This window comes from Pelobates fuscus, chromosome 4 (genome assembly GCF_036172605.1).
Source record: "Pelobates fuscus isolate aPelFus1 chromosome 4, aPelFus1.pri, whole genome shotgun sequence".
NCBI classification, from domain to species: Eukaryota; Metazoa; Chordata; class Amphibia; order Anura; family Pelobatidae; genus Pelobates; species Pelobates fuscus.
The window spans coordinates 130116044-130142324 of NC_086320.1; the positions used below are offsets into that span (position 1 = coordinate 130116044).

Genomic DNA, 26281 nt, shown 5'->3' on the forward strand with positions numbered 1-26281 from the left:
TACATAATTAGTGTGTTTGGAAAGTCAGATAATTTGTGCTATCTATAAATGTAGTTTAGTTCCTTGGGGTAGGGTGGAAGCAGGGCTGGCCTTAGGCATTTGGGCGCCCTGTGCGAAAAATCTTCACAGCGCCTCCCCCCCCTTCCCGTCCCCCCCTCCCCCACTCCTCCCCCCTTCCCACACACCCTGTCACACACACACACAGGCAGACAGCCATACACACACACACACACACACAAACACACTCAGGCAGTCATACACAGACAGCCACACACAAACACACACACACACAAACACAGACATAGAATGTGACGGCAGATAAGAACCATTCGGCCCATCTAGTCTGCCCAGACAGTAACACATAGGCAGTCACACACACAAACACACACACACACACACACACACACACACACACAGACAGCCACACACAAACACACAGAGGCAAACAGCCAAACACACAGAGGCAAACAGCCACACACAGTCACACACACACACACACACACAGACAGTCACACACACAGACAAACAGTCAAACACACACTGGCAGACAGCCACACACACACAGGCAGACAGCCACACACACACACACACACACACGCAGACAGTCACACACACAGGCAGACAGCCAGACACACACAGTCACACACACACACACACACTCACTAACCGACACACACACTCACAGGCAAACACACTAACAGAAACACACTAACAGACACACACTAACAGACACACACACACTAACAGACACACACTAACAGACACACACACTAACAGACACACACACTAACAGTCACAGACACACACACTAACAGTCACAGACACACACTAACAGAAACACACTAACAGACACACACTAACAGACACACACTAACAGACACACACACTAACAGACACACACACACACACACACACACACACACACTAACAGTCACAGACACACACACTAACAGTCACAGACACACACACTAACAGTCACAGAAACACACTAACAGAAACACACTAACAGACACACACACACACACTAACAGTCACAGACACACACTAACAGACACACACTAACAGACACACACACTAACAGACACACACACTAACAGTCACAAACACACACTAACAGACACACACACACACACTAACAGTCACAGCCACACACTAACAGACACACACACTAACAGTCACAGACACACACACACTCACCCAAATTAAACACCCCCCCCAGCCTCCTTACCTTTGGGAATGCTGGGGGGGGGGTCTCTTCCTCCCTGGTGGTCCAGTGGCTGCTGGGCGAGCGGCACTGGCTGGCTGGCGGGCGGCTGGCGAGGGAGCACTTCCTCTGAGCTGTCTGCTCAGCTCCCTCGCGCGCATCAGAGTGAGGCTGGGAGCCGGAATATGACGTCATATTCCAGCTCCCAGCCTCACTCTGCGGCGCGCGAGGGAGCTGAGCAGACAGCTCAGAGGAAGTGCTCCCTCGCCGGCCGCCCACCAATGCCGCCCGCCCAGCCCAGCAGCCCGCCGGCATGTCTGTTAGCCGCAAGGCTAACAAGACATTTGCCTTGGGCATTTGGGGCGGCTTTTGTTGCCGCCCCCTGGAAAATGCCGCCCAAGGCAAATGCCTTGTTTGCCTCGCGGCTAATACGCCCCTGCCGTGTGAGCTATGCGGCCGCAGGGCGCCCCCTGCTCCATGGCGCCCTGTGCGGCCGCACAGCTCGCACACCCCTAAGGCCGGCCCTGGGTGGAAGCCATCCAAAAGGGCTACATCTGCTTAAGGCTGTAGCTTGTCTTGGTAGCTGTGAGTCCTGTGAGCTAATGTTCTGTTTGGGACCCAGGCTGCAAGAAAGGATTTGGGTAAGATCAAACAGCAAATTAAAAGTGGGGAAGACACAGATATTGAGGTGAGAAATGGAAGTTAATGAGAAAAGAAAATGAAGAAATGACCATTATTAAATTTTCTTACCATTAAGGACCAGGGCTGTTTTTACATTTCTGCAGTGTTTGTGTTTAGCTGTAATTTTCCTCTTTCTTATTTACTGTACCTACACATATTATATATTTTTCTCGCCATTAAATGGTCTTTTTAAAGCTACCATTGTTTTCATCATATCATAATTTACTGTAAAATACATTATAAAATATGGGGGGCGGAGCCTGGACTGCAAGCAGGCAAGACGTGCACCGCGAGTGCTCCAGCTGGCACTGCCAAACACCCGGTGATATCCTGGGCTGGCAACCTGGTGACCTCGACCAAAGGCGATCCCCAAGCTGGGGGCACCTAACCCTGCCGATGGCTACCCGAATTGAAGCCCTGAAGCAATGGAAACCGCATCGGCAGGCTGAGGCCTACCAGACTCAGACTGGGGAGGGACGGCCGCTCTCCTCCTGACAAACAAAGCTAAAACAAGCACGACTCCACCCCCCCCATGGACCGGCGGGGGATATCCTGGTCCCCCCTGGAGAGCAGTTAGCTACACTTGTAGCCCACAAAGCAGATCATATACACATGCAAACCCCCACAATGGCGGACGCATCCCGCGTGACAACAAGTGGCAGAGGAGAAACCTAATGACGCCTATACCTACACAATGAGACGGCTGGATCAGATTTTCCAGGCTTTCTGGCTTAAATTGCAAGCACGCCTGCAAGCCACCACTATCCAAAGCTCAATGCCACGAAAGGGAGGCAGGAAAACAAGTCACCCCAGCGTGGCAAAGCCTCCTCAGAGCACTACATGTAACACACCGCTCCCGAGACCTCACCCAGGTGGAGAGCAACCCAAGGCAAGCCCTCCAAGCATCACCCATGCGGGCGGAGAACCGTGCTCCGACTGAAACAAATCAGCATCACCTCTGCCACCCCAAAGATTGGGAAAGACTTGGTCCCTTGCAGAATCCAAGTCTGTGGTTCAAGGATGCCAGCCTCCCTGCAAACCTGGGGCCGAGGAGACAACGCGCTTCCAAGCGCCACCAACTTCAGTGATCCAGCTGCCCTGCCACCTGATGGAATCGGCTAGGCTGGCTTGCGGGACTATCACCGGGCTGGACTTTTCCGCCTAATGACATGAGCGGCTGCTCTTGCCTCGACGCCATGCACCAAATCTTGAGTCTTATATACTTTATATTTTGATTTTCATTTTTGCTGACCCTCTTTATGCTAACCTATGATGCTGCAATGTAACGTGCTACTAATAATGCGACCAGGGGCACACTTACTCTACAGCATGCCTATCTACAGTCTAGCTTAAGTTATACCAACATGCAGAGCTAGATGATATACCAATATGCAAGGAAAGATAATTTGCTGATATACTATCCTGATACGCTGTACGCGGGAATTAAGCAACTACTGTACCCTTAGTATGCTTAGCTTGGGCAAAGCCATTCAACCACTGCATGTCAGATAGTAGCGGGAATGAGACCTCACACGACAGCCAACCTGTTATAAACTACACATACGGAGTAAGCCTCCACACGGAGATTCATTAGTTCAGCTAGTTTAAGCGATATACACAATATAAAAAATGTGAAAGTTTTCTGCATGCATGTTTATGTTTTACTCATGAAAACCACGCTTGTGAAAGCTATTGTGGCTACACAAGCACTGCTGTAATCTTATGCACAACAAAAATAAAAAATAAAAGAAATAAAAATACATTATAAAATATGATGGAAAAATTTAAAAAAAACACACTTTTTGAACTTTGCACCCCAAATTCTGATATGCATCTACGGCTGCTAAAAAGCACCCATGCTAAATAGTTTCTACATTTTGTCCTGAGTTTAGACATACCCAATGTTAACATGTTCTTAGCTTTTTATGGAAAGTTATAGGGCTGTAAGTACAAGTAGGATCTTGCTGTTTCGAAATATATATATTTAAAATATATCAATAGTGACATTGTAATACTGTTATCTGTCACAAATCTCTGAATCACACCTCACATGTACATATTTTTTAAAAGTAGACAACCCAAGGTATTCAATATGGGGTACAGTTGCAAGAACAAGTATGTGAACCCTTTGGAATGATATGGATTTCTGCACAAATTGGTCATAAAATGTGATCTGATCACCATCTTAGTCACAACAATAGACAATCACAGTCTCCTTAAACAAATAACACACAAAGGATGAAATGTTGCCATGTTTTTATTGAACACACACTGTAAACATTTACAGTGCAGGTGGAAAAAGTATGTGAACCCCTAGACTAATGACATCTCCAAGAGCTAATTGGAGTGAGATGTCAGCCAAATGGAGTCCAATTAATGAGATGAGATTGGAGGTGTTGGTTACAGCTGCCCTGCCCTATAAAAAACACACACCAGTTCTGGGTTTGCTTTTCACAGGAAGCATTGCCTGATGTGAATGATGCCTCGCACAAAAGAGCTCTCAGAAGACCTACAATTAAGAATTGTTGACTTGCATAAAGCTGGAAAGGGTTATAAAAGTGTCTCCAAAAGCCTTGCTGTTCATCAGTCCACGGTAAGACAAATTGTCTATAAATGGAGAAAGTTCAGCACTGCTGCTACTCTCCCTAGGAGTGGCCGTCCTGTAAAGATGACTGCAAGAGCACAGCACAGACTGCTCAATGAGGTAAAGAAGAATCCTAGAGTGTCAGCTAAAGACTTACAAAAGTCACTGGCAAATGCTAACATGCACTAAAACACTAAACAAGAATGGATTTCATAGGAGGATACCACAGAGGAAGCCACTGCTGTCCAAACAAAACATTGCTGCACGTTTACAGTTTGCACAAGAGCACCTGGATGTTCCACAGCAGTACTGGCAAAATATTCCGTGGACAGATGAAACCAAAGTTGAGTTGTTTGGAAGAAACACACAACACTATGTGTGGCGAAAAAGAGGCACAGCACACCAACATCAAAACCTCATCCCAACTGTGAAGTATGGTGGTGGGGGCATCATGGTTTGGGGCTGCTTTGCTGCGGCAGGGCCTGGACGGATTGCTATCATCGAAGGAAAACTGAATTCCCAAGTTTATTAAGACATTTTGCAGGATAACTTAAGGCCATCTGTCTACCAGCTGAAGCTCAACAGAAGATGGGTGTTGCAACAGGACAATGACCCAAAGCATAGACGTAAATCAACAACAGAATGGCTTAAACAGAAGAAAATACGCCTTCTGAAGTGGCGCAGTCAGAGTCCTGACCTCAACCCGAATGAGATGCTGTGGCATGACCTCAAGAAAGCGATTCACACCAGATAACCCAAGAATATTGCTGAACTGAAACAGTTCTGTAAAGAGGAATGGTCAAGAATTACTCCTGACCGTTGTGCACGTCTGATCTGCAAATACAGGAAACATTTGGTTGAAGTTATTGCTGCCAAAGGAGGTTCAACCAGTTATTAAATCCAAGGGTTCACATATTTTTTCCACCTGCACTGTGAATGTTTACATGGTGTGTTCAATAAAAACATGGCAACATTTCATTCTTTGTGTGTTATTAGCTTAAGCAGACTGTGGTTGTCTATTGTTGTGACTTAGATGATGATCAGATCACATTTTATGACCAATTTGTGCAGAAATCCATATCATTCCAAAGGGTTCACATATTTTTTCTTGCAACTGTATGTCCAGTCTTTTTTAGTAGAGTTTTTTTTAGTAAAGTCACTATATAGCTCAAATTAAGACACTTAATGAAAAGTCACTGTATAGCTCCAATTAAGTGTCTTAATTGGAGCTATACAGTGACTTTTGATTGTATTTGTATTTGTTTTTATACTGTATTTTCTTGCTGACACCTCTTCTCATCACCTGGTTCCACTTGGTTGGAGATATGCCCAGATTTGCAACTTGTTTGTTTTAAAACATTTCTTGTGATTTTACTGTACTGCACCATATGTTGCTCTCTTTCTGCATTTATCAGAGGAATTTATGAAGATCCATGTGACTGATATCTACTAGCCCCAATTATAGTTTTAACCCCTGGTGGGGGTGAGAAGCCTATATTTCACTTATGTTTGTGAGTGCAATACTTACCAGCACTGTTTTCAATTTATTATAATTATATTACACTATGTAGTGTTTATTCCTATTATAGGTTCACATTGATTTTATCATCCTGGTTCCCATTACCAAGTTGTATTGTATTTTATTACTTATTCTATACGTGTACTGGGTTCTTCCCAATTTTCTCTTTACCTTAGCATTTATATTTGTTTGTGTGTTAAAAATGCAAAAACAATTATGAACGCTAACTTTGGCCAGTGTTTGTGACTAAGTGGCTACTAGAAGAGACTGAAAATACCCCATTTGCAATACCTAGGGTTGTCTTCTTTTGCAAATGGTATGTCATCAAGGGGGTAATTCTCATTTGTGGCCTACCATATGCTCTAAAAGGCAACATAACAAATCTGGCAAATTTCAATGTCAAAAAACAGAAAATCAAGCCTTATATTTGACCCTGTAACTTTCGAAAACACTGTAACACCTGTACATGGGGGGTACTGTTATACTCGGGAGACTTCGCTGAACACAAATATTAGTGTGTCCAAACAGTAAAATGTATCACTATAATGATATAATTAGTGAAAGTGACGTTTGCTTGTGAAAAATGCAAAAAAGCCACTTTCATTGACAATGTCATCGCTGTGATATGTTTTACTGTTTTGAAACACTAATATTTGTGTTCAGTGAAGTCTACCGAGTAAAACAATTCCCCCGCCATGTACAGGTTTTAGGGTGTCTTGGAAAGTTACAGGGTTAAATATAGTGCTTGCAAATTAAATTCTCTGTGTTTTATCCTGAGAGAGGATTTCGTGGGAAGAAGGTTAGATGCCACCTACTGCACTTATATAGAGCCTTAATTTTCAGGCTCTGGCAATTGTGAGTTCTTCTCTTATATTCCTTTGCACCTTATATGTGTTTCAGTACCATCTGCACTAGTATTTTCTTCTGTGTTTTATTCCCCCTTTATGTATTCAAGTACATCAGAACCTCCATACTTGATTAAAGGTTTAAGCAACTTTTGCATGTTAAGTACCAATGAATGCTCCACCTATTTTTTATTGAGAATATATATCTTGGTAATTGTCTGCCTTATGATGTGGTGTCCAGAATGAAGTGGAAGGATCACTTCACGTGTCCTTCTTACTCCAATCTCCTTTTCTTCTTCTTCATTTGACACAGTCTTCTTATTCTTCTGACACAATCTTCTCTCCTCCTTGGCTTTTTCTGCTCTTTTACCTTTCTGCTACTTTCTGTTTCTTTTGCACTCTTCTGCTCCATTCTCTTTCTGATCACTTTCTGCTCTTTGCAGACCCTTTCTGCTTCTTGCTGTCCCTTCCTGCTAATTTCTGTTCGTTCTCCTTCCTGCTCCTTCTCCTACTTTACCTTCCAACACCTTGCTGCCCTTTCTACTCCTTGCTGTTCTTTTCTCCTCTTTCTCCTACTTTACCTTTGTGCTCCTTCGGATTCTTTCTGCTCCTTTACCTTCCTGCGCCTTATGTCCCTTTCTGCTCCTTGCAGACGCTTCCTGCTCATTTCTATTCCTTTCTGCTCCTTCTCCTACTTAACCTTTGCACTCCTTCTGACCCTTCCAGCTCCTTGCTGCCCCTTTCTACTTGTTGCTGCCCTTTCCAGCCTATTTACTTGTATCTATCTTGATTTCTACAATTTACCCTTAAGTCTTATATCTCTCCTCCTTGTCATTTTATAATCCATATATAGCTTTCCATGCACAAATATATATATTACAAATAATAGCCAATCAATTTAAATTCAAAGAAAAGTAGGAATACGATAAAACACTAAAAAGAGAAAGGGTTGGAGAAATTAAAACAAAAAAAATAAAAATACCAAAAAATTGGAAAGTGTGCAATATAGCTTATTATGTTTTATTCAATAGATGAATGAATTTACTGTGCAGGATGTTTAATATTACTAGTGCCACATGAAAGGTGTCTTGTCTAATAAGAGTTATTTAAAATTGATTTTTTTCATAATTTTGCCATAGGGCACACATTTACCTTCTGGTAATGCATGTCACATTATAGTCTATTCAGACAAAAGGTCTTCTAGTAATATAGGGACCTTCAAAATCATGTATTCTGCTCCTTTTTTCTACTTTACCTTTGTGCTCCTTCTGATTTTTTCTGATCCTTTACCTTTGTGCTCCTTCTGTCCATTCCTGCCCCTTTCTGCTCCTTGTAGTCCCTTCCTGCTCATTGCTGCCCCTTGCTGTCCCTTCCTGCTCCTTGCTGCCCCGTTCTGCACCTTCTCCTCCTTTACTGCTGTGCTTCGTCTGTCCCTTCCTGCTCTTTGCTGACCATTCATGCTCTGTATGCTCCCCCCATGCCTCACTTACCTGATCTGTAGGCGGTCTCCTCATCCCTCACTTACCTGATCTGAAGGCTGCCCCCCATGTCTCACTTGCCTGTTCTGTAGGCTGCCCCCCACATCCCTCACTTACCTGACCTGTAGGCTGACCCCCCCATCCCTTACTTACCTGATATGTAGGCTTCCCCCATCCCTCACTTACCTATTCTGTAGGCTGTCCCCCATGTCTCACTTACTTGATCTGTAGGCTGTCCTTCCTATCCCTCACTTACCTCTTCTGTAGGCTGCCCTCCCATGTCTCACTTACCTGATCTGTAGGCTGCCCCCCATGTCTCACTTACCTGATCTGTAGGCTGCCCCCCATGTCTCACTTACCTGATCTGTAGGCTGCCCCCCATGTCTCACTTACCTGATCTGTAGGCTATCTCTGCAGTCTTGGAATTGCTGGCTGCACTTTGTGTGACTCCCCTACAGTTTCAGTCAGGAGAGAGAAGCAGGCATAAGATGTAGTTTCCTATCCCTGCCTTTCTCCATACAATGCACCACCTACTGGCCGTTCAATCTCAAAAGAAGAATACTGGCAGAAGCTGAAAAACCCAGGGGAGTGGGGGTTAGAGGGGGGGAGCACTGTAGCATCATAAAACCATATCATGTCACATAATCAACATACACACAAGAGCAGTGAGTGGTGCCAATTTTTTTAATGGTGCAGTAATGGCAGTTCACACTCAGGGCTGGCAATTCAGTTAGATGTAAATAAGACCTAAGGCTTTTTACCAGCACATTAGGTGCTCTAGCCTGGACAAGTCCACAAACAAATATCCTTGTCAGATGCCTGAGTGGTGCACTTAATATTGTTAAGTGATAGTGATCAAACTTACAGTGGGGTTAGACAGGGCTGCAATTTTCAATTCTTCAGCAGATATGTAGAGGGGCAGACTGAAGCCTTGGCAAATAAATACTTTTATATTGAAGGGAAAATAAAATTCTAGACCAAAGAGGATGGTAAATATGGCTATATAAACTAAATTTAATTTTGAATTGCTTTACAATGCAAAATGAAAATAAAATAGCAAATTACATATTTATACCTGAGTTTAGTGTACTATTCAGTGCCCTTCCGTGGTCTCCAAGCCCTTAACCCCTTAAGGACCAAACTTTTGGAATAAAAGGGAATCATGACGTGTCACACACGTCATGTGTCCTTAAGGGGTTAAACATGTTATTTTATCTTTGTTCCTGATGTTCTGCTATTTGACCCTGGCTATGTTTAACCATGATTGTCTTGTCCCTGTGTTGTGTACCAGAACCTAACTACATTTGATCCATATGACTCCTTTTACCTGACTTTGACAGGTGGAAAGAAGATAATGCCTTGGGATAATGCCTTAGCGAACAGATTGGCAAAAATGCTTGGGATAAAGATTCCTAAACATATATTGGACATTTATGAATGTAACTATCACTAACACAAAGATAGAACACCCTTCTCCAAATGCTTCTCCAGATAGCCCTAAACCACTTTATGTGCAGAGATTTATAGCAGATATAGGCCTCCTATTTCTGATCCAGGTATGGTAGAAAGCTCTTAATTTCCTACATAAAGTCACAAGTCCACCAACCATCTTGAAATGCATTCTAAATTGCTTTTACTCTTGCACCTACCATCCTTCTTTTTACATAAGGTTTATCCTCACACTTATCCGGATATTTGAGATATAGTAACATCCATTGCTCCATTTGTGGTGGTTGTTACTCTCTATACAACAGTATTGGTCTCAGGTACACCTTTTGGTACTGGTATTCAGTTTCAAAATCACTGTAGTATTTTCTCCTGCTAACTCCCATCTGAACATTCCACAACATAAACATGGATTATTTTGCACATCCTTATATTAGCTAGAGTCGGGAAAGCCCCAAATCCTCCCTCCATGATGAATGTGATAGATGGAGTCAATGATAGCAAAACATGGAACTAAATGTCTTCTCACTTAAACCTCCTCCTCAAGTTCTACTATCATCCTCTGGTATTTGTATAATGAATATGTTTCAATGAGTCTACACACTTTCAGGCCTGGAGGAGCGAACTGGGGCTGTGGAGTGTTATATCCTCAGCCGTATTTCTCCTGCTGCTAGGTGAAAGAGGTTTTTGTGGTCCCCACATTTATATCTAACACCACTATGATACTTTTACTTTTAAGCCATATTGTAACAATCCAGTGGATAACCTAAATCTATTGGATTCAGCAGTGAGATAGTGGAGCACAGAGGATGTACACAGTGCTCAGTGAATGATCAGGCCAATTCCCTTTTTAACAAGTTTTTACATACAATATTAAGGGTTTCTTTTCCATAAAATTATAGTTTTCTTTCTAAGTTACTACTGGATTTTCTCCTAGCTGATCCACAATATAAAGCCCGCTAAAAATTATTTCCATCAAATACAAGTTATGTTTGCAGTCTTCCCAATGTTAAGACTTCTTTCAGTTATGCCTATTTACTTGTTTCTATCTTGATTTCTACAATTTACCCTTATGTCTTATATCTCTCCTCCTTGTCATTTTATAATCCATATATAGCATTCCATGCACAAATATATATTACAAATAATAACCAATCAATTTAAATTCAAAGAAAAGTAAGAATAAGATAAAAACACTAAAAAGAGAAAGGGTTGGAGAAATTAAAACAAAAAAATAAAAATACCAAAAAATTGGAAAGTGTGCAATATAGCTTATTATGTTTTATTCAATAGATTAATGAATTTACTGTGCAGGATGTTTAATATTACTAGTGCCACATGAAAGGTGTCTTGTCTAATAAGAGTTATTTAAAATGGATTTTTTTCATAATTTTGCCATAGGGCACACATTTACCTTCTGGTAATGCATGTCACATTATAGTCTATTCAGACAAAAGGTCTTCTAGTAATATAGGGACCTTCAAAATCATGTATTCTGTTTCAAGTAATCAAAAGTAATATGAAGTTGCCTAAAGCATGAATGGACATTATAATCATTGATGTAATGACATATTCACTAAGCTCAAATGTAAAAGTCTGTAATTACATTTATATTATGAGAACTTGCAATACAAGGAAATTGTGCTTTAGAAACTAAGCATATAGATTTTTCCTTAAAACACGAAAAAAAATGTATAAATCTGTAATGTAAAGGGTTCCTAGCAGTACCTTTGCTTTATATTTTATTTTAGATATTTAGTTATCTGATCATTTCAGTAGTCTTTACATACCTTTTCCTTTAGCAGTATTTTCTCAGTAAGTATTCTGTATGACACAATACATCATTTAGAATAGATTGTATCAGTGAGTTGAAAAGTTAGACGTCTTTTTTTTCTCTTTGTTTTTTCTCTTTTATTCTCTTATTACTATAACAATTCACCGAGCACTGCTACATTGCTTGGTTACCTTAACGTATCTGATAAAATGTCTGTCACATTGCTTACCCTTAGACTTTTTTGTTTATGTAGTTTGATATTGAGAAGTTGGATATTAATAATATGATATAATAAAATAAAGTCCAGAACATAAAAATAAAACATATAATAGTTATTTTCAAGAGAAAATAATGCCATTAATGACACATATTTAAATTCTGTTTTTAATATTTTAATTTGGTTTTTAATGTCAATTTCGATTTTTTTTCTTCCACTAGAAGTCTTCAGGTATTGGCCCTCCCTTTCTGGGGCAACCTGTAGGAAGTATTCACAGTTTTTTAGTGTGTGCATTATACTTTTCTTTTTTCGCAAACAATTTTAATTTTATTATCTCAAACTCACTCACACTACTTGCACTTACAGAGAACTGGCTGTCCCCCTCTGATAGTTCTACTTCTGCCTCTTTATGTTTTGGTGGGCTACAATTCTCTCACACTCCCAGACACTCCCAGACTCAACTGTAAAGGAGGTGGTGTAAGCATCCTTCTTTCCCCTCAATGTACCTTTCAACCAAACCACGAGATTTTGCAGCGAGTAGATCATTGGATACTTTGGTCAGTGCCGTTTCCACAGAGTGCCTAGCGAGGAAACCAGACTGAATTGGGTCTAGCAGAGAGTTAAGACAGTGTGAACTTCAAAAGAAGAAAAGGATATCCTTTTCTTCTTTTGAAGTTCACACTGTCTGCCTATAGGATATCCTTTTCTTCTTTTGAAGTTCACACTATCTGCCTATTTAAACCCACTCCTTTAACAACTGCTATAAATTTTCAATCTCTCTCTCTCCTCTGGCATATTTTCATCGCACTTCAAACATGCAACTGTAACCCCAATTGTAAAGAAGTCCAACCTTGACCCTAACTCCCCATCCAACTACCGTCCTATCTTGCTACTGCCTTTTGCATCCAAGATCCTTGAAAATGTTGTGTATGCGAGATTGACAGACTTCCTTGAGTCTAACTCTCTGCTAGACCCAATTCAGTCTGCTTTCCTCGCTAGGCACTCTGTGGAAACGGCACTGACCAAAGTATCCAATGATCTACTCGCTGCAAAATCTCGTGGTCACTACTCTATCCTAATTCTCCTTGACCTTTCTGTGGCTTTTGACATTGTTGATCATCAACCGCTTCTTCTCATCCTCCGCAATATCAGTCTACAAGATATTGCTCTCTCCTGGTGCTCCTCTTACCTCTCCCAGTACTCTTACAGTATTTCTTTCTCTGGCTCTGCTTCTTCTCCCCAACTCCTCTCTGTTGGTGTCCCCCAAGGATCAGTCCTTGGTACCCTACTGGTCTCCATCTATACTGCCTCCCTTGGTAAACTCATTAGCTCCTTTGGCTTCCAATATCATTTCTATGCAAATGACATGCAAATCTATCTGTCCTCTCCTGATCTCTCCTCATCCCTCTTGACTAGTTTCTCTGACTGCCTCTCTGCTATTTCTAACTGGATGGCTGCCCACTTCCTTAAACTCAACTTGACCAAAACTGAAATTCTGGTCTTTCCTTCCTCAAGTGTTGATACTCCTGTGTCTGTCTCCCTCCAAGTTAACGGTGCTACCATCAGCTCCACCATGCAGGCTCGCTGCCTAGGTGTTCTTTTTGACTCCGACCTCTCCTTCACACCTTATTTTCAGTCTATCGCCAAATTCTGCCGCTTCCATCTAAAAAATATTGCGCGCATCCAACCCTACTTAACAACAGATCCGACTATGGTGCTGGTCCATTCCACTGTCCTTTTTCGCCTTAACTACTGTAATCCACTTCTCAGTGGTCTTACGTGCTCTCAACTTGCGCCGTTACAGTCCATAATGAATGCAGGGGCGAGGCTCATCTTCCTGTCTGCCCGCATCTCCCACGCCTCACCTTTCTGTCAGTCCCTACATTGACTTCCTGTAAGATATAGGGCTCAATTTAAAATTCTGGTTCTTGCTTTCAAATCTCTACATAATGCTGCTCCCACCTTTTTATCCTCCCTAATACACAAGTATGTTCCATCTAGGCCCTTACCTTCTGCTGAAAACTTATGTCTATCTTCTGTCCATGCTCCCACCTCTGATGCTCACCTTCAAGACTTTTCAAGGGCTGCACCATTCCTGTGGAACTCACTTCCCTCCTCCGTTAGATGCTCATCTAGTCTCCACTCCTTAAATTAAAAAAAACACTTCTTCATAAAAGCATACCAATTAAACAGTTAATAGCTCCTGACTGATTCCTCTCTTGCAACTGTCAATAGTCTAATACTATCCTTACCTTTTGTGTCACTTTACCTCACTCCTTCTAGCATTTAAGCTCATTGAGCAGGGCCCTCAACCCCTCTGCTCTTGTGTGTCCAACGTGTCTGGTTACAACTACATGTTTGTTCATCCACCCACTGTAAAGCACTGCGGAATTTGTTGGCGCTATATAAATAATAACATAATAATAATAATTGTCAGTGGTGTGTGAAGACACACTCATTAGTACTGCTAATATTTGAATATAAATAAAAAATTACATTTAATGTATTACAATGTGAACAACCAATTGATTTGGTCAATGAAATCATTATGTAATTTATCAGATGCTGTTACACCCTCACATTTATATTGATATTAGTACTTACTATTGCCTTAAACCCAGAATTCCCTACAAAGCAATGTGTACCTTCTCCAGCTTTTTTGCCTATTAAAATATCCCCACTCCAAATGAAATTAAATAAAATGATGACACGTGTTTAAGATAGATATAATAATCCATGTCTATGCTTTAAATGGGTTTTGTGATTTAAAAAAAAACAACAAAAAAAGATTTTATGGCACATAGTGTGGAAAATGGACAAGGCATCTATATTGTTTATTGTGGGTACTGAGAACCCTTGTTTATTTGTACTGTATATGCATATATATCATGTGCATATGTATGTACAGTATATATTGTCAGAAAATACTGATGATACTGACAATACATAATACTATTGTACCAGGGTTTTCCCTCAATTATAATTGTTTGTCTGTTGGCAGTGCAATTCTTCCTGTGGATATTTTTTGATGTTGCTTGTTCTTTGACAGTCAGAATTTAAAGGCATTTATGAAATAACTTGGTAATTCTATTTGACATTTGTTAATTTGAAGTCCAGTAACAAACTTTATGTAGGTGGTTGATGAGCTATTTTGTGATTATTATTTTTCAATGGTGCACTTTATAGAGAAGTGACAGTTCCTCATTAAGACAAAGTATTAGATAAATGCTTACTTTTTACATAACACCAAATAAAATTCCCCTGAGTGCATATATTTCTCAAATGTGCTGTGCGACCTGCTCATGCAAATGGCTAAACGATCAAGAAACTCCCATTCTATACAGTTTAAATGCAACTGTTTGGTCTACAATATACAAGTTTGTTGTCAACTCACAGAGGATCCGTCTTTAGGTCTTATTGGTAAAATCACAATCTCGCTATATTCAATCTGTTATATCTGTCACAATTCACAAATTACAAAGTCGTATTTTTACTATATTACATATTTTATTTTAACTTCTAATTTATGGCAAAGTAAATAGCAAAATCTGGCTCTATGGACATATATATTTTTGTTCTTATTCATAGCATAATATTATTTAATGAAAAGCACAATAGCCTTTCTGATTGTGTTCTTCAAGCTTCTTGACTAACCCTCTCAAGAACAGTCTTTTTGTTCAAACAGCAGATTGCTCATCCATATAATAAACCAATGTCATGGCAACTGTTTTCAATGCAATCAGAGATCAGCTGTAGTATACCTTCAAGGACATCATTTGGGAAAAAAATGAAAGAAAAGAAAAATCATTACCCTTTCCTTCTCGCTATTGCAGTTTACTTTTTGTCCTTTTAAACAGAATCTAGTATGCATGTAAGGTATAACATGGCATATCTATCAATAATTTCAATGTCTATAAAAGTGTGAAAAAAGCACAGTTTTCAGCTGTAGCATTAATGTTAGCGCCTAATTGTTGTTGTTGTTTTTACTTAATTATTCATGTTACCTTTCAACTTATAGACATTTTCAACTTAGTTTCATGGAACCTGAAATAAATGCAACATTTGTGTTAAGGTTTTTATACAACCTATGTACAGTGTTCTTTTTTCATGTTACAGATTGTTTGGTTAGTTCTGGCATTGCCAAAGGATAATAAATCTCTGACAACCAGTGAAAAGTCAAAAGTAATGTTAAATCGCCTGTCCCTTTTCTCTCTAACTGTTGATTGAAAGGCTGCGGAGTGACATTTGTTTGACTTTGCATCGTGTCTGGATTTTGACAGAAATTGTAATATATCAACATGCTGTAAATATAGAAGGTTTCCAAACAACATTTAAATGCTAATTTACTCCTAATGCTTATTTTAAAATAACCCATATCTACTGCTTATCATTAAACTGAACTACAGTTGACAAATATATATCATTTCTGCACATAGTTTGATGCTATTTTCATAAGAAAGTATTGCTTACAGGATTTATAGTTGCCTCTGGCACAATGTTAGAGAATAGGAAATCTGATCTCCAGTAGAATGCAAACAATATTATGGGGAAGGGTTCTATATTCTTAGGCATTGAAGTGTATGTTTTTGCAAAAGTTTACTATATACGAAATTATCAATTTAAATATACTGTTTTCTCAAATGCAGATAATACAGCTTCAGTTATAACAAGAAGACATGGGTTTCGGAGACAAGAACAGTCAATATATTATTTGCCAATTGTCATTGTGGACAGTGGATCTCCTTCTCTTAGCAGTACAAATACTCTGACTATTAGAGTTTGTGAATGTGATGCAGATGGTATAGCTCAAACATGTAATGCAGAAGCATACATCCTACCAGCTGGGCTAAGCACTGGAGCTCTCATAGCTATATTAGCCTGTGTCCTGACATTGCTGGGTAAGTACCTACTCAAATATAACTTTATCAGTTGATTGAAATCAGGGTTATTCACTAAAGTGAGGATTTAGGGATAATTTAAAGTGAATTTCAAATGTAAGGTAAAACTAGTCAAACTAGAAAAACATTGCTCAATCAGCTATGCTTTCCATTTATCTACTCTGGCCTTAAATTTCAAATTCCCTTAAAATTCACCTTAAATTCACACTTTAGTGAATAAAAGAGTTAGTGTTCAGAACCATGTTTAATGATGATTATATTGTAATAATAATAATAATAATAATAATAAAAATAATAATAATAATAATATAATATAAGAGTATATGACCATACTCTGAAGTAAAATCAAAGCTATCAACATATCACACTATTTAAACAGTAAAATCATGTTTTAGTTTTCCCACTTTCACATAAAATAATATATTTAGAAAAATTATTAGATTATTAGAAAAATGCATTATATTTCACCATCAATAACCTGTGAAAAATCTATTGGGATACCCGTAAGAAGCAAAATTTGCAAGAATATATTGTCTATCGTACAGTTGTTTTTATCCCCTGGGTCATTGTGCTAATTTAAAATATCCTCGAATGGGTACATCCAGTTTGGGTCATAAAATAGTTAAACAAATGTTACAATGTGTTAATCACATCAAAACTGAGATTCTACAAAAAATTTATCATTTTAGAATTTAATTCACTACTCTTTGTCCATATGCACAGTGTAACTATATAGCACCTCCATAGTTCTTAATAAATAAGTACAATTTTAGAAAAGTGGTTTTTCACTCAAAAGTAATTCATCAAAATCTAATGTGCTCCACATAGACAGAATGAAATGTGGCCGAATTAAACAGTGGCAAACATGACATTAGATCATTCTGAAAGCCAGGAGCCACCGTAAGTGACCCTGAAATTCTAAAAATAGATATGATTATACCAGTGCTAGTGAAACAGCTTTGGCAGGTTTAATGTCAACTGCACTTTTGAAAAATGCTCCCTGAAGATGTGGATTAAACAAAAGCTTCTGTAGCACCAAAAGAGTAATTATTTATGTTTAGCATAATTGCTTATGTACCCATTGTTCTTCCAGAATCTACCTATAGCCGTTTCAAATGTGATTAGCTTCCCCTATTCAGTTAGATGAGATTCAGTTCAATTCCCGCTGGATCTATAAAATGTATGCAAAGAATAATAATTTTATAATATCATCAACAATGCTTGAATTTTTTTCTGCTTCATAATTTGATTTGATAACTGATTTTATGTTTATTGTTTATTCTAGTTTATTAATTATGCATAGAACAGATTGTTTGACAGATGTACTGTACATAGAATGTTAAACAGAATTCTGACGAGGATACTTCACTTTAACAATAGGGTAAAAGCAATAGCGGGTCTGATAACCAAATACTTAGATGTGACTGAATGAAAACCATCAACATTGTTGGTTAAAAAATATATTCAAGCTTCTCTTTTGCAAATCACTTATCAGCTTAATAAAATTCACTGCTTAGTGAATAGGGTCCTATTGCTTAGAATTATGTTAAAATAATTGGCACAAGTTTTGCAGAAAATTATCTTTCGTTTAAATATAATTTATATTGTCTGTTCTTGTTTAGACAATATAAAACAATTTAAATGACAATTTTTAAAGGTTACATTTATTTCAGCAATGATTTTCTGAAAACTTTCCAGATGCCTGAAACCATTGTCTTCTCTATTTAATTTAAAACTGAAAGAGAACTACTATTTACATTATTTTTCAAGCAAACGTTAAGGCTGATATAGCAATATTTTATATTTGCAAGACATCTACTAATAGCTGGATCATTAGCAGAAAGCCTAGTAGCTACAACATGACAAGCAATGTATTGAGGCTGCAGAAAAAAAAATGTATTTCACCCTATTAAGAAGACAGTGGTCGACTTTTAAAGGTTTTCCCCAAGGGCTTATACATAGAAAGAAAATTCTTTGAAAAGAGGATTCAGGAGGTATGCATGGAAAATTAGGTTCATTTATCTTGAAATGATAAAAGTAAATGTACAAACAGAAAAACACACTTTTCCAAATAATTTTCATTTTGTTAAATTCTCCTTCGAATTTATCACAAATTTCTTATGAGGAAATTGAAAATAAATGAGAAAAAAACCCAGATAAATAAAGATTTTAATTGGGCATTACTTCAAGTGACCAGGAGTGCAAGCCATTTTTTTTAACATACTGCATGTGTTTTTTGTGTGTGTGCAAAGTGGCAACATCACTGCGATGTGAGGGTGATATGGTATGGGTAATGTCATGATAATGTGGCAGCACATACCATTCAATGATTCTAATTGTGTATAGATGATAGCTGGGTATGGGTGCAGACCCTGGCAACATGAAGTAGTTAAATACATGTCAGCACAATTAAATATTATTTGCCTCCTTAAGAGTGAAAGATTATGTTTTTAATATAATTTCACACATACAGGTTGATTAAGCAGGCAACAAAGAAAAAAATCAACTAATACAAAGTGTTAACCCAAACACCATGACCACATTATTTAATTGAATTGGTCATTGTGCTTGGAATCTGTATGTGCAGCATTTCACTTTGAACCCCTTTGCTGCCAGATGTGTAACGCCACATCTGGCAACATCATTAGCCAGCCCAGAAAAAAGTTCCAGGCCCTGTAATGTAAATTCTGTGCAAAATTGACATCTCAAAAAATACAGATATATATATAAAGGTGTGCTGTGCCTTTAAAACAGATAATGTCTTTCAACTATACGATCTCAAATAGTAAATGTTAAGTGCAAATATTATGTGCAACACAGATACAAAGTGCTCTTCAAATACTCTTATGAAATACTTATTACAGGTGTGCAAATATATTCCAACAAAGTACAGAAAAAATGTATTGTGTTGTGCAATATTTCCAAAGTACAAAAAACACTTACACCATATGATACATCTTATAGGATTCACTAAGTGTGACATTACAATATATCTTGTTAATCCATTCAATCTAGTATATAATAGAAAAAGAAAAAAAAAGAGAGAATACGCATAGTGTAATACCGTTTATAATGCTACAAATTACAATATGTCATTGAAAAGCCACTTCCAAGCGGGGAGCAGTGACGTTTCTGCTCTTCATTGCTGTTCACTGCATATAGTCTTTCATTTTGCACTCTGGAAATATTACACAACAGAATAAAATGTCTGCATGTTTATTGAAATATATTTGCGCATACTGTAATAAGCACTTTATAAGTGTTTTTGAAGTGCACGTTGCATCTGTGTTGCACATCATATTTGCTCTTAATATTTACTGTTTAACCCCTTAAGGACAGACGACGGATATATTCTGTCATGATTCCCTTTTATTCCAGAAGTTGTGTCATTAAGAGGTTAAGATGGTATAGTAGAAAAATGGTATCTGTTTTAAAGGCACAGCACACATTTATTTATATTTGTATTTTTTAGAGTTTATTTTTAGGGCCCTACTGTTTTTGCACAATTATTACACACTTTTGATATTGGATACCGTTTTAGTGCTTTTTCACTTCTCCCGTCAGCCATTTCTCCCTGACATTCCTCCTCCAATGAGGAGTAGTGAAGTCAGCCAAAGAGGATCAGGCTGAGGGGAAAAAGTAACCTTGGCGAAGGAAAAGAGATAAGTTTAAGCCTAAGCTAATTTTGGACAAGCATAAAATAGGTTACTACAAAAAAAAACGGTGTTTTATGAAAACTCTGGATTTTGGTTGCAGTGACCCTTTAACTTTATTGATCACTTCCTTATCCTTGTTTAACCTGTATGCATGGATGTATTTTCACAATATTCAATTCTTAAAGATATACAAGACACCTTTAGCTTAATGGAGAGGTTTTGGTGTATAGCTCATACCCTGCAGTCACACTGCTCAATTCTCTGCCATTTAGGAGTTATATCACTTTGTTTCTGTTTATGAAGCTCCAGCCACACCTACCGTGGCTTTGACTCACACAGCCTGCATGAAAAAAGTGTTTCATTTTCAATCAGATCTTAACATGATATAGAGGTTTTTATCTCCTGCTCTGTAAATTAAACTTTAATCACATACAGGGGGCCCCTGCAGGGTCTAGAAGGCTATTAACAAAGTAGGAGATAAGACATTCTAAATTAAACAGAAAGTGCAATAAATCTCTCTTTACGGGAAGTGTTTAGAAAGACTGTGCAAGTCACATGCAGAGAGGTGTGACTAGGCCTGCATAAACAAAGTAATTTAACTCCTAAGTGGCAGGTAATTGAGCAGTGAGATTGCAGTGGCATGATCTATACACAAAACCGGTTCTTTTTGGTGCCTATAGTGTGCCTTTTAGATGGAAAATTATGTTTACTTGTGCTGACATATATAAGTACTTTTTGTAGCAGTTGCTTCGTTTTAAAGGAATAGATACTTGTGTGCGGCTGGACTATATACTTTAAACAGTCCCCTTAAAAAGCCTGATTTGCACTTTTAACTAAAAATATGTTCTACTGGCAAATTAGAAACAGTGCAAAGATCTTTGCCTCTGTGGTTATTCAGTCTTAACAGCCCTAATGCACAATCCTCTAGTTTTTATGTTGACTTATTTTGCATCAGTAAGTGAATATATAGTACAAGTGGTTTACCCTTTTGCATTTTCTCATTTGCCTCGGTAACAGTAATGGCTATGCTAAGGAAGCAGTGCTATAAATATAATTATTAAGTACAGAGATATCTTGTTCTTCCTTTCAATGGAAACAGAAAAAGAGTGGAGAAAGAGAGAGAAAATGCGGGTGAGAAGTTCTGTTGCTCTGAGACCTTAATGTTGACTTTATTCTGTCTTTGTAGTTGTACGACAGTCGCAGCAGAAGCTATTTATTTGAATTATTATCTTTCATGCATGTGTATAATACAGAAAAAGATGAAAAAAACTGTGTATAAAAGGCGCTTATAAAATATTGAAAATCGTGTAGATGCTACAACACTCTTGTGGGGGTCCCTCACACCCACCTCAAATTGTAGAAACTAGAAGAAAGGTAGAAAAGCCAGAGGCAGTTCACCTATATGAGTGGAGCATACAGTGATAATAATGGATACCTACCCTATAACAAGGGTCGTCTAGTCCTGATATTGTAGCAGTATCACTTTAAATTCAGCGTATATATACATAGAAAGAAAAACATATACAGGGAAATAATAGTGCAAATCTGTATGGTAAATAACCGTTGTGCAGTGATCAAAACAGAATGCTAACTCACATTTTTTAGAGCCTAGGATGGGATAGGCTCAAATCACTTGCGCTTTAGTACCGTCTGGTGGTACTTGTCCCCTTTTTTTGAAGCGTTGGTGGAATCCCTCAGAGATAAGAGATACAAAGAAAACGTAATAGGAGATAATATAGTGTAGTAACTTAGGTTATAAAGGTGAGTATACTGTATCTTTAAATAGGTGCTCACCTTATTCAGAGCCAGGTACTCGGCTCTGAGTTTACCAGCTTGAGTGTCAATAAGGGAGACACTTTCCCTTCTTGGAGCAGGTTTGGTGAAGATCAGAGGAGACTTGAATTAAAAATAAAAATTTATTTTGCCAGCAGGCAGTAAAATACAAACAAATAAAACAGAGTAAAAAATGTCCAATAAATATCCTTCACTTCCGAGACGCGTTTCACCCTACTTGAGGGCTTTCTCAATCGGTGTTCACTGCTCTCCTCCTCATTCTGGTTTAAATATCCTGGTCCAGTTCTTCATTGGTAGATTTCCTCATTGGTTAGCCAATCATATCACTCGTTTGGGGGGAGTGTAGTGTGGCTTGTCAAAATCGTTTTTTTTTGTTTTTTTTTTCTGTTTGTAACAGGAAGTGACATCACTTCTGGTGTTGCGGTAGCCATTTTACTTGTGGGTAATAAGTAGGGAAAGTAGCAGAGTATCCTATATTCGTGCCTGTCACTTCCCTTATGCTCTTTAACCCATATTTTTTTTACAATTTGTATTAGGCAAGTAGAAGGATGTACATATATCTTGTATATTTTATAGATGTCCTCATTTGTGTCAAGCATGCAGAAAAAATGATTGGGGCATAAATGAAAAAAAATGAAAATACATATATCAATAAACTGTGCATTAAATTTAAATACAATGAAAATTGACATTCCCACAGCATGTATATAAATCATTTTAAAGCTTTAAAGCAGTAGCTACATACATATATTAAGTAGTGAGATAAGATTCAACTTAGTTAGTAATAGTAATTTTAAATCCCCTGTGATTAAAGTTTCACTTAAATCTTTTAAAGTAGATGTGATAAGCATCTTATAAAGGAAAATGGATCTATTCACTCCAAATACATAATAAACATAGAGGATTAATACATGCTGTTCGGGATAATATCATAAAAAATGACACATTTCAAAATCGCCATTAAGGCCGGTGGGAATCATAGTGTTGAGATTGAAAATCCATCTCATCTCTTGTTGTCCCATCTTCCTTATTGGATCCTCACCCCTCCAATTGATGTTAACAATTTGAATACCCATAAATGTCAATTGGGTTGGGTCACAATTGTGCTTATGTTTAAAATGTGCTGAAAGGCTGTGTTTATCAAAACCCTTCCTAATATTACGGATATGCTCCTGTATTCTTATATAGAGGGATCTAGTGGTCCTACCTACATAACTTAAACCACATTGACATGTGATAAGATAGATGACTCGTTTAGAATAGCAAGTTATAAGTTGATTTATTTTAAAGTTGTTAGGCTGTTTGCTTTGAAATTGAGACTCGCAGGTAGAGAATGAAGTTATATGTCTCTTTTTTTGGCCGCTATTTCTGCAAGCACCACATGTGCCACAGCCATAGAAGCCATTCTTTTGGTTAAAGACATTTTTAATCGTTGCACGTTCTTTTATATGATTACGTACTAAATTGGTCCTTAAACTGGGAACTCCTCTATAGGTGAAAATAGGTTTATTTGGTAAGACCTTATTCAGGAACGTATCATTTTGTAGAATTGGCCAGTATTTCTGGAAAATTCTTTTTAATTTATAACTCTGGCAGCTGAAATCACAAATGAACACTAGATTCCGTTCCTCTGTCTCAGTGGGAGGTGTTTTATACTGTAGGAGTGACTCTCTATCCTTTAGAGCAACTTCACGTTGGGCTTTGTCTAATAGTTGGGCTTTATAGCCTTTTTGTTTAAAATCATTAAGAATTTTGCAAGATTGGATATTAAAAACTTCATTATCAGTACAGTTTCGCCTGATCCTCATCAATTGTGCTTTAGGTGCGTTGGTAAGCCAGGGTGAAAAATGGCAACTTGTCTCCTCAATATAACTATTGACATCTACCTTTTTGAAATGTGTCCTAGTTTTAATTTCTCCGTCATCTATGTATATTTGAAGGTCCAAAAAATCAACGGACTGACGGCTGTAGTTACTCTCCAATTTAATACCCCATGTGTTGTCATTAAGTTCTGACAAGAAGGATAGTAGGGACTCTTCGTCTCCCCTCCAGATTAAAAAAATATTGTCTATGTAACGGCGATAGAGCACCAGACTCGCCTCCCAGTCCCGCCTCGTGTATACATGTTGATGTTCCCAAAATGACATGAACAAATTGGCGTAACTGGGGGCGAATCTGGTGCCCATCGCCGTACCACAGACCTGAAGGAAAAAATCACCTCCAAACCAAAAGTAATTATTGGTAAGGATCCATCTGATTCCCTCAATGATGAAATCTATCTGATCACCAGGGAATTCCCCAAATTCTTCCAAGAAAAACCTAGAGGCCTGGCATCCTTGTTCATGGGAGATGATGGTGTAGAGTGAACTCACATCTGCTGTTACCAAGAAAAAGTTATCTTCCCATATCTGATTTTTCAAGATGTTAAGTATACTTAATGTGTCTTTAAGATGGCTGGGGCAGCGTGGGACTGCAGATTGAAGGCACCTATCTATATACTGAGACAAACGGCTAGATATAGAGCCTATGCCAGATACAATAGGTCTTCCTGGGGGGTGACTTTTATCCTTATGTATTTTAGGGAGTTGGTAAAATACTGGGGTTCTTGGATGGTGAACATCAAGGAACTTTTGTTCCTTATTGTTTAGAATCCCCAGTAGTTTACCCTGGTCTAGAAGTTGATTATAAGTTATTTTTATATCATTAATGGGGTCTTTTGGTAATTTTTTGTATGTTTTTTCATCCATCAATAATCTTTGACATTCTTTAACGTAGCTGTCTTTTTCCATTAGAACTATCCCCCCTCCCTTATCAGCTGGTTTGATTACCAATGTGTCATCCTTCTTAAGATCTTTAAGGGTATATCTTTCTTTATTATTAAGATTATGTTCCCATGTTTTTGGTGCTTTGAGATTTTTAACTTCCTTCATTACCATCTTTTCAAATGTAATGATCTCCTCTGAAATCAGAGAGTGGGGATAGAAAGTGGACGGTTCTTTAAGAATTATATAGCAATTATATACAGAGAAAAAAAACATTTTGCTTTGATTAGATTGCCAGGAATGTAGCAATACAAATATAAAAATATATTTTATAAAGTTTTTTTTAAAACATTTTTCAAATATTAATTTTGTTATTATATTTATAAACTGTTATTTGATTCTAATTGGCAATTTTGCATTTCAGTGCTTGTACTTCTTATTGTTACAATGAGAAGACGAAAAAAGGAGCCTATGATTTTTGATGAAGAAAGGGATATCAGAGAGAATATTGTGCGATATGATGATGAAGGCGGTGGTGAAGAAGACACAGAAGCATTTGACATGACTACTTTACGAAACCTCAATATTATTCGAGACAACAAATCAAGAAGAGATGTAACTCCAGAAATTCAATTCTTAAGTAGACCTTCTATGAGAAGTGTTCCAGATAATGTAATCTTTCGAGAATTTATCTGGGAAAGACTAAAAGAAGCTGATGTAGATCCATGTGCTCCTCCTTATGACTCTCTACAGACCTATGCCTTTGAAGGGAATGGCTCGATTGCAGAGTCACTTAGTTCATTAGAATCAGTGAGCACAAACTCTGAACATAATTATGATTATTTGAGTGACTGGGGTCCTCGTTTCAAAAGGCTTGCAGACATGTATGGAACTAGTGAGGACAAGTTGTACTCATAGCACTGGGATATAAACATCTAATGCACTAAAGAACAAAACAAAAAACTCAGTAAAGACTATTAAAATGTACATGTGTTTTCATTTTAGGATTTTGATTTTGTGAAACATATCCTCATCATTCTTATCCTTGGGACAGCACTGACCAGGCACCTGTACATTCTATTTTTTGTTGTAAAATAACTCTGTAACTTTATGGCAACCAATACTGATAATCCTTCAGAGCTATCTGATGTACCTAACCTAATGTTAAACAAAAATAGTTACATATAATATAAGGGATGATACTGGTAGCTGAGTAATATATTCTTATGATATATATATATGTATATATCATAAGAATAAATTACTCCATATATATGGTCCAGGGCACCACAGAAAAAAAAATATATGGCGGTATTGTAGCAAACGAGCTGTTTTGTGCCAATTTTCTAAACTAAATATTCATTAATACTCACATCTGTCTTGGTTTTGTACAGTGTAATAAAACAATAATATATTTTTTAGG

At 38.1% G+C, this 26281-nt stretch overlaps 1 protein-coding gene across 1 annotated transcript in view; it reads left to right on the top strand.

Moving 5' to 3' along the window:
• The window catches only part of CDH7 (cadherin 7), a 219269-nt gene extending 193211 nt beyond the window's left edge, over positions 1 to 26058 (top strand). Inside the window, exons 10-11 of the mRNA XM_063450474.1 lie at positions 16395 to 16646; positions 25283 to 26058. Of these exons, the coding sequence (XP_063306544.1) occupies positions 16395 to 16646; positions 25283 to 25776 (746 nt within the window). The 3' untranslated portion in view covers positions 25777 to 26058. The remainder of the gene's footprint in view (positions 1 to 16394; positions 16647 to 25282) is intronic.
• The last annotated feature ends 223 nt before the right edge of the window (positions 26059 to 26281 follow it).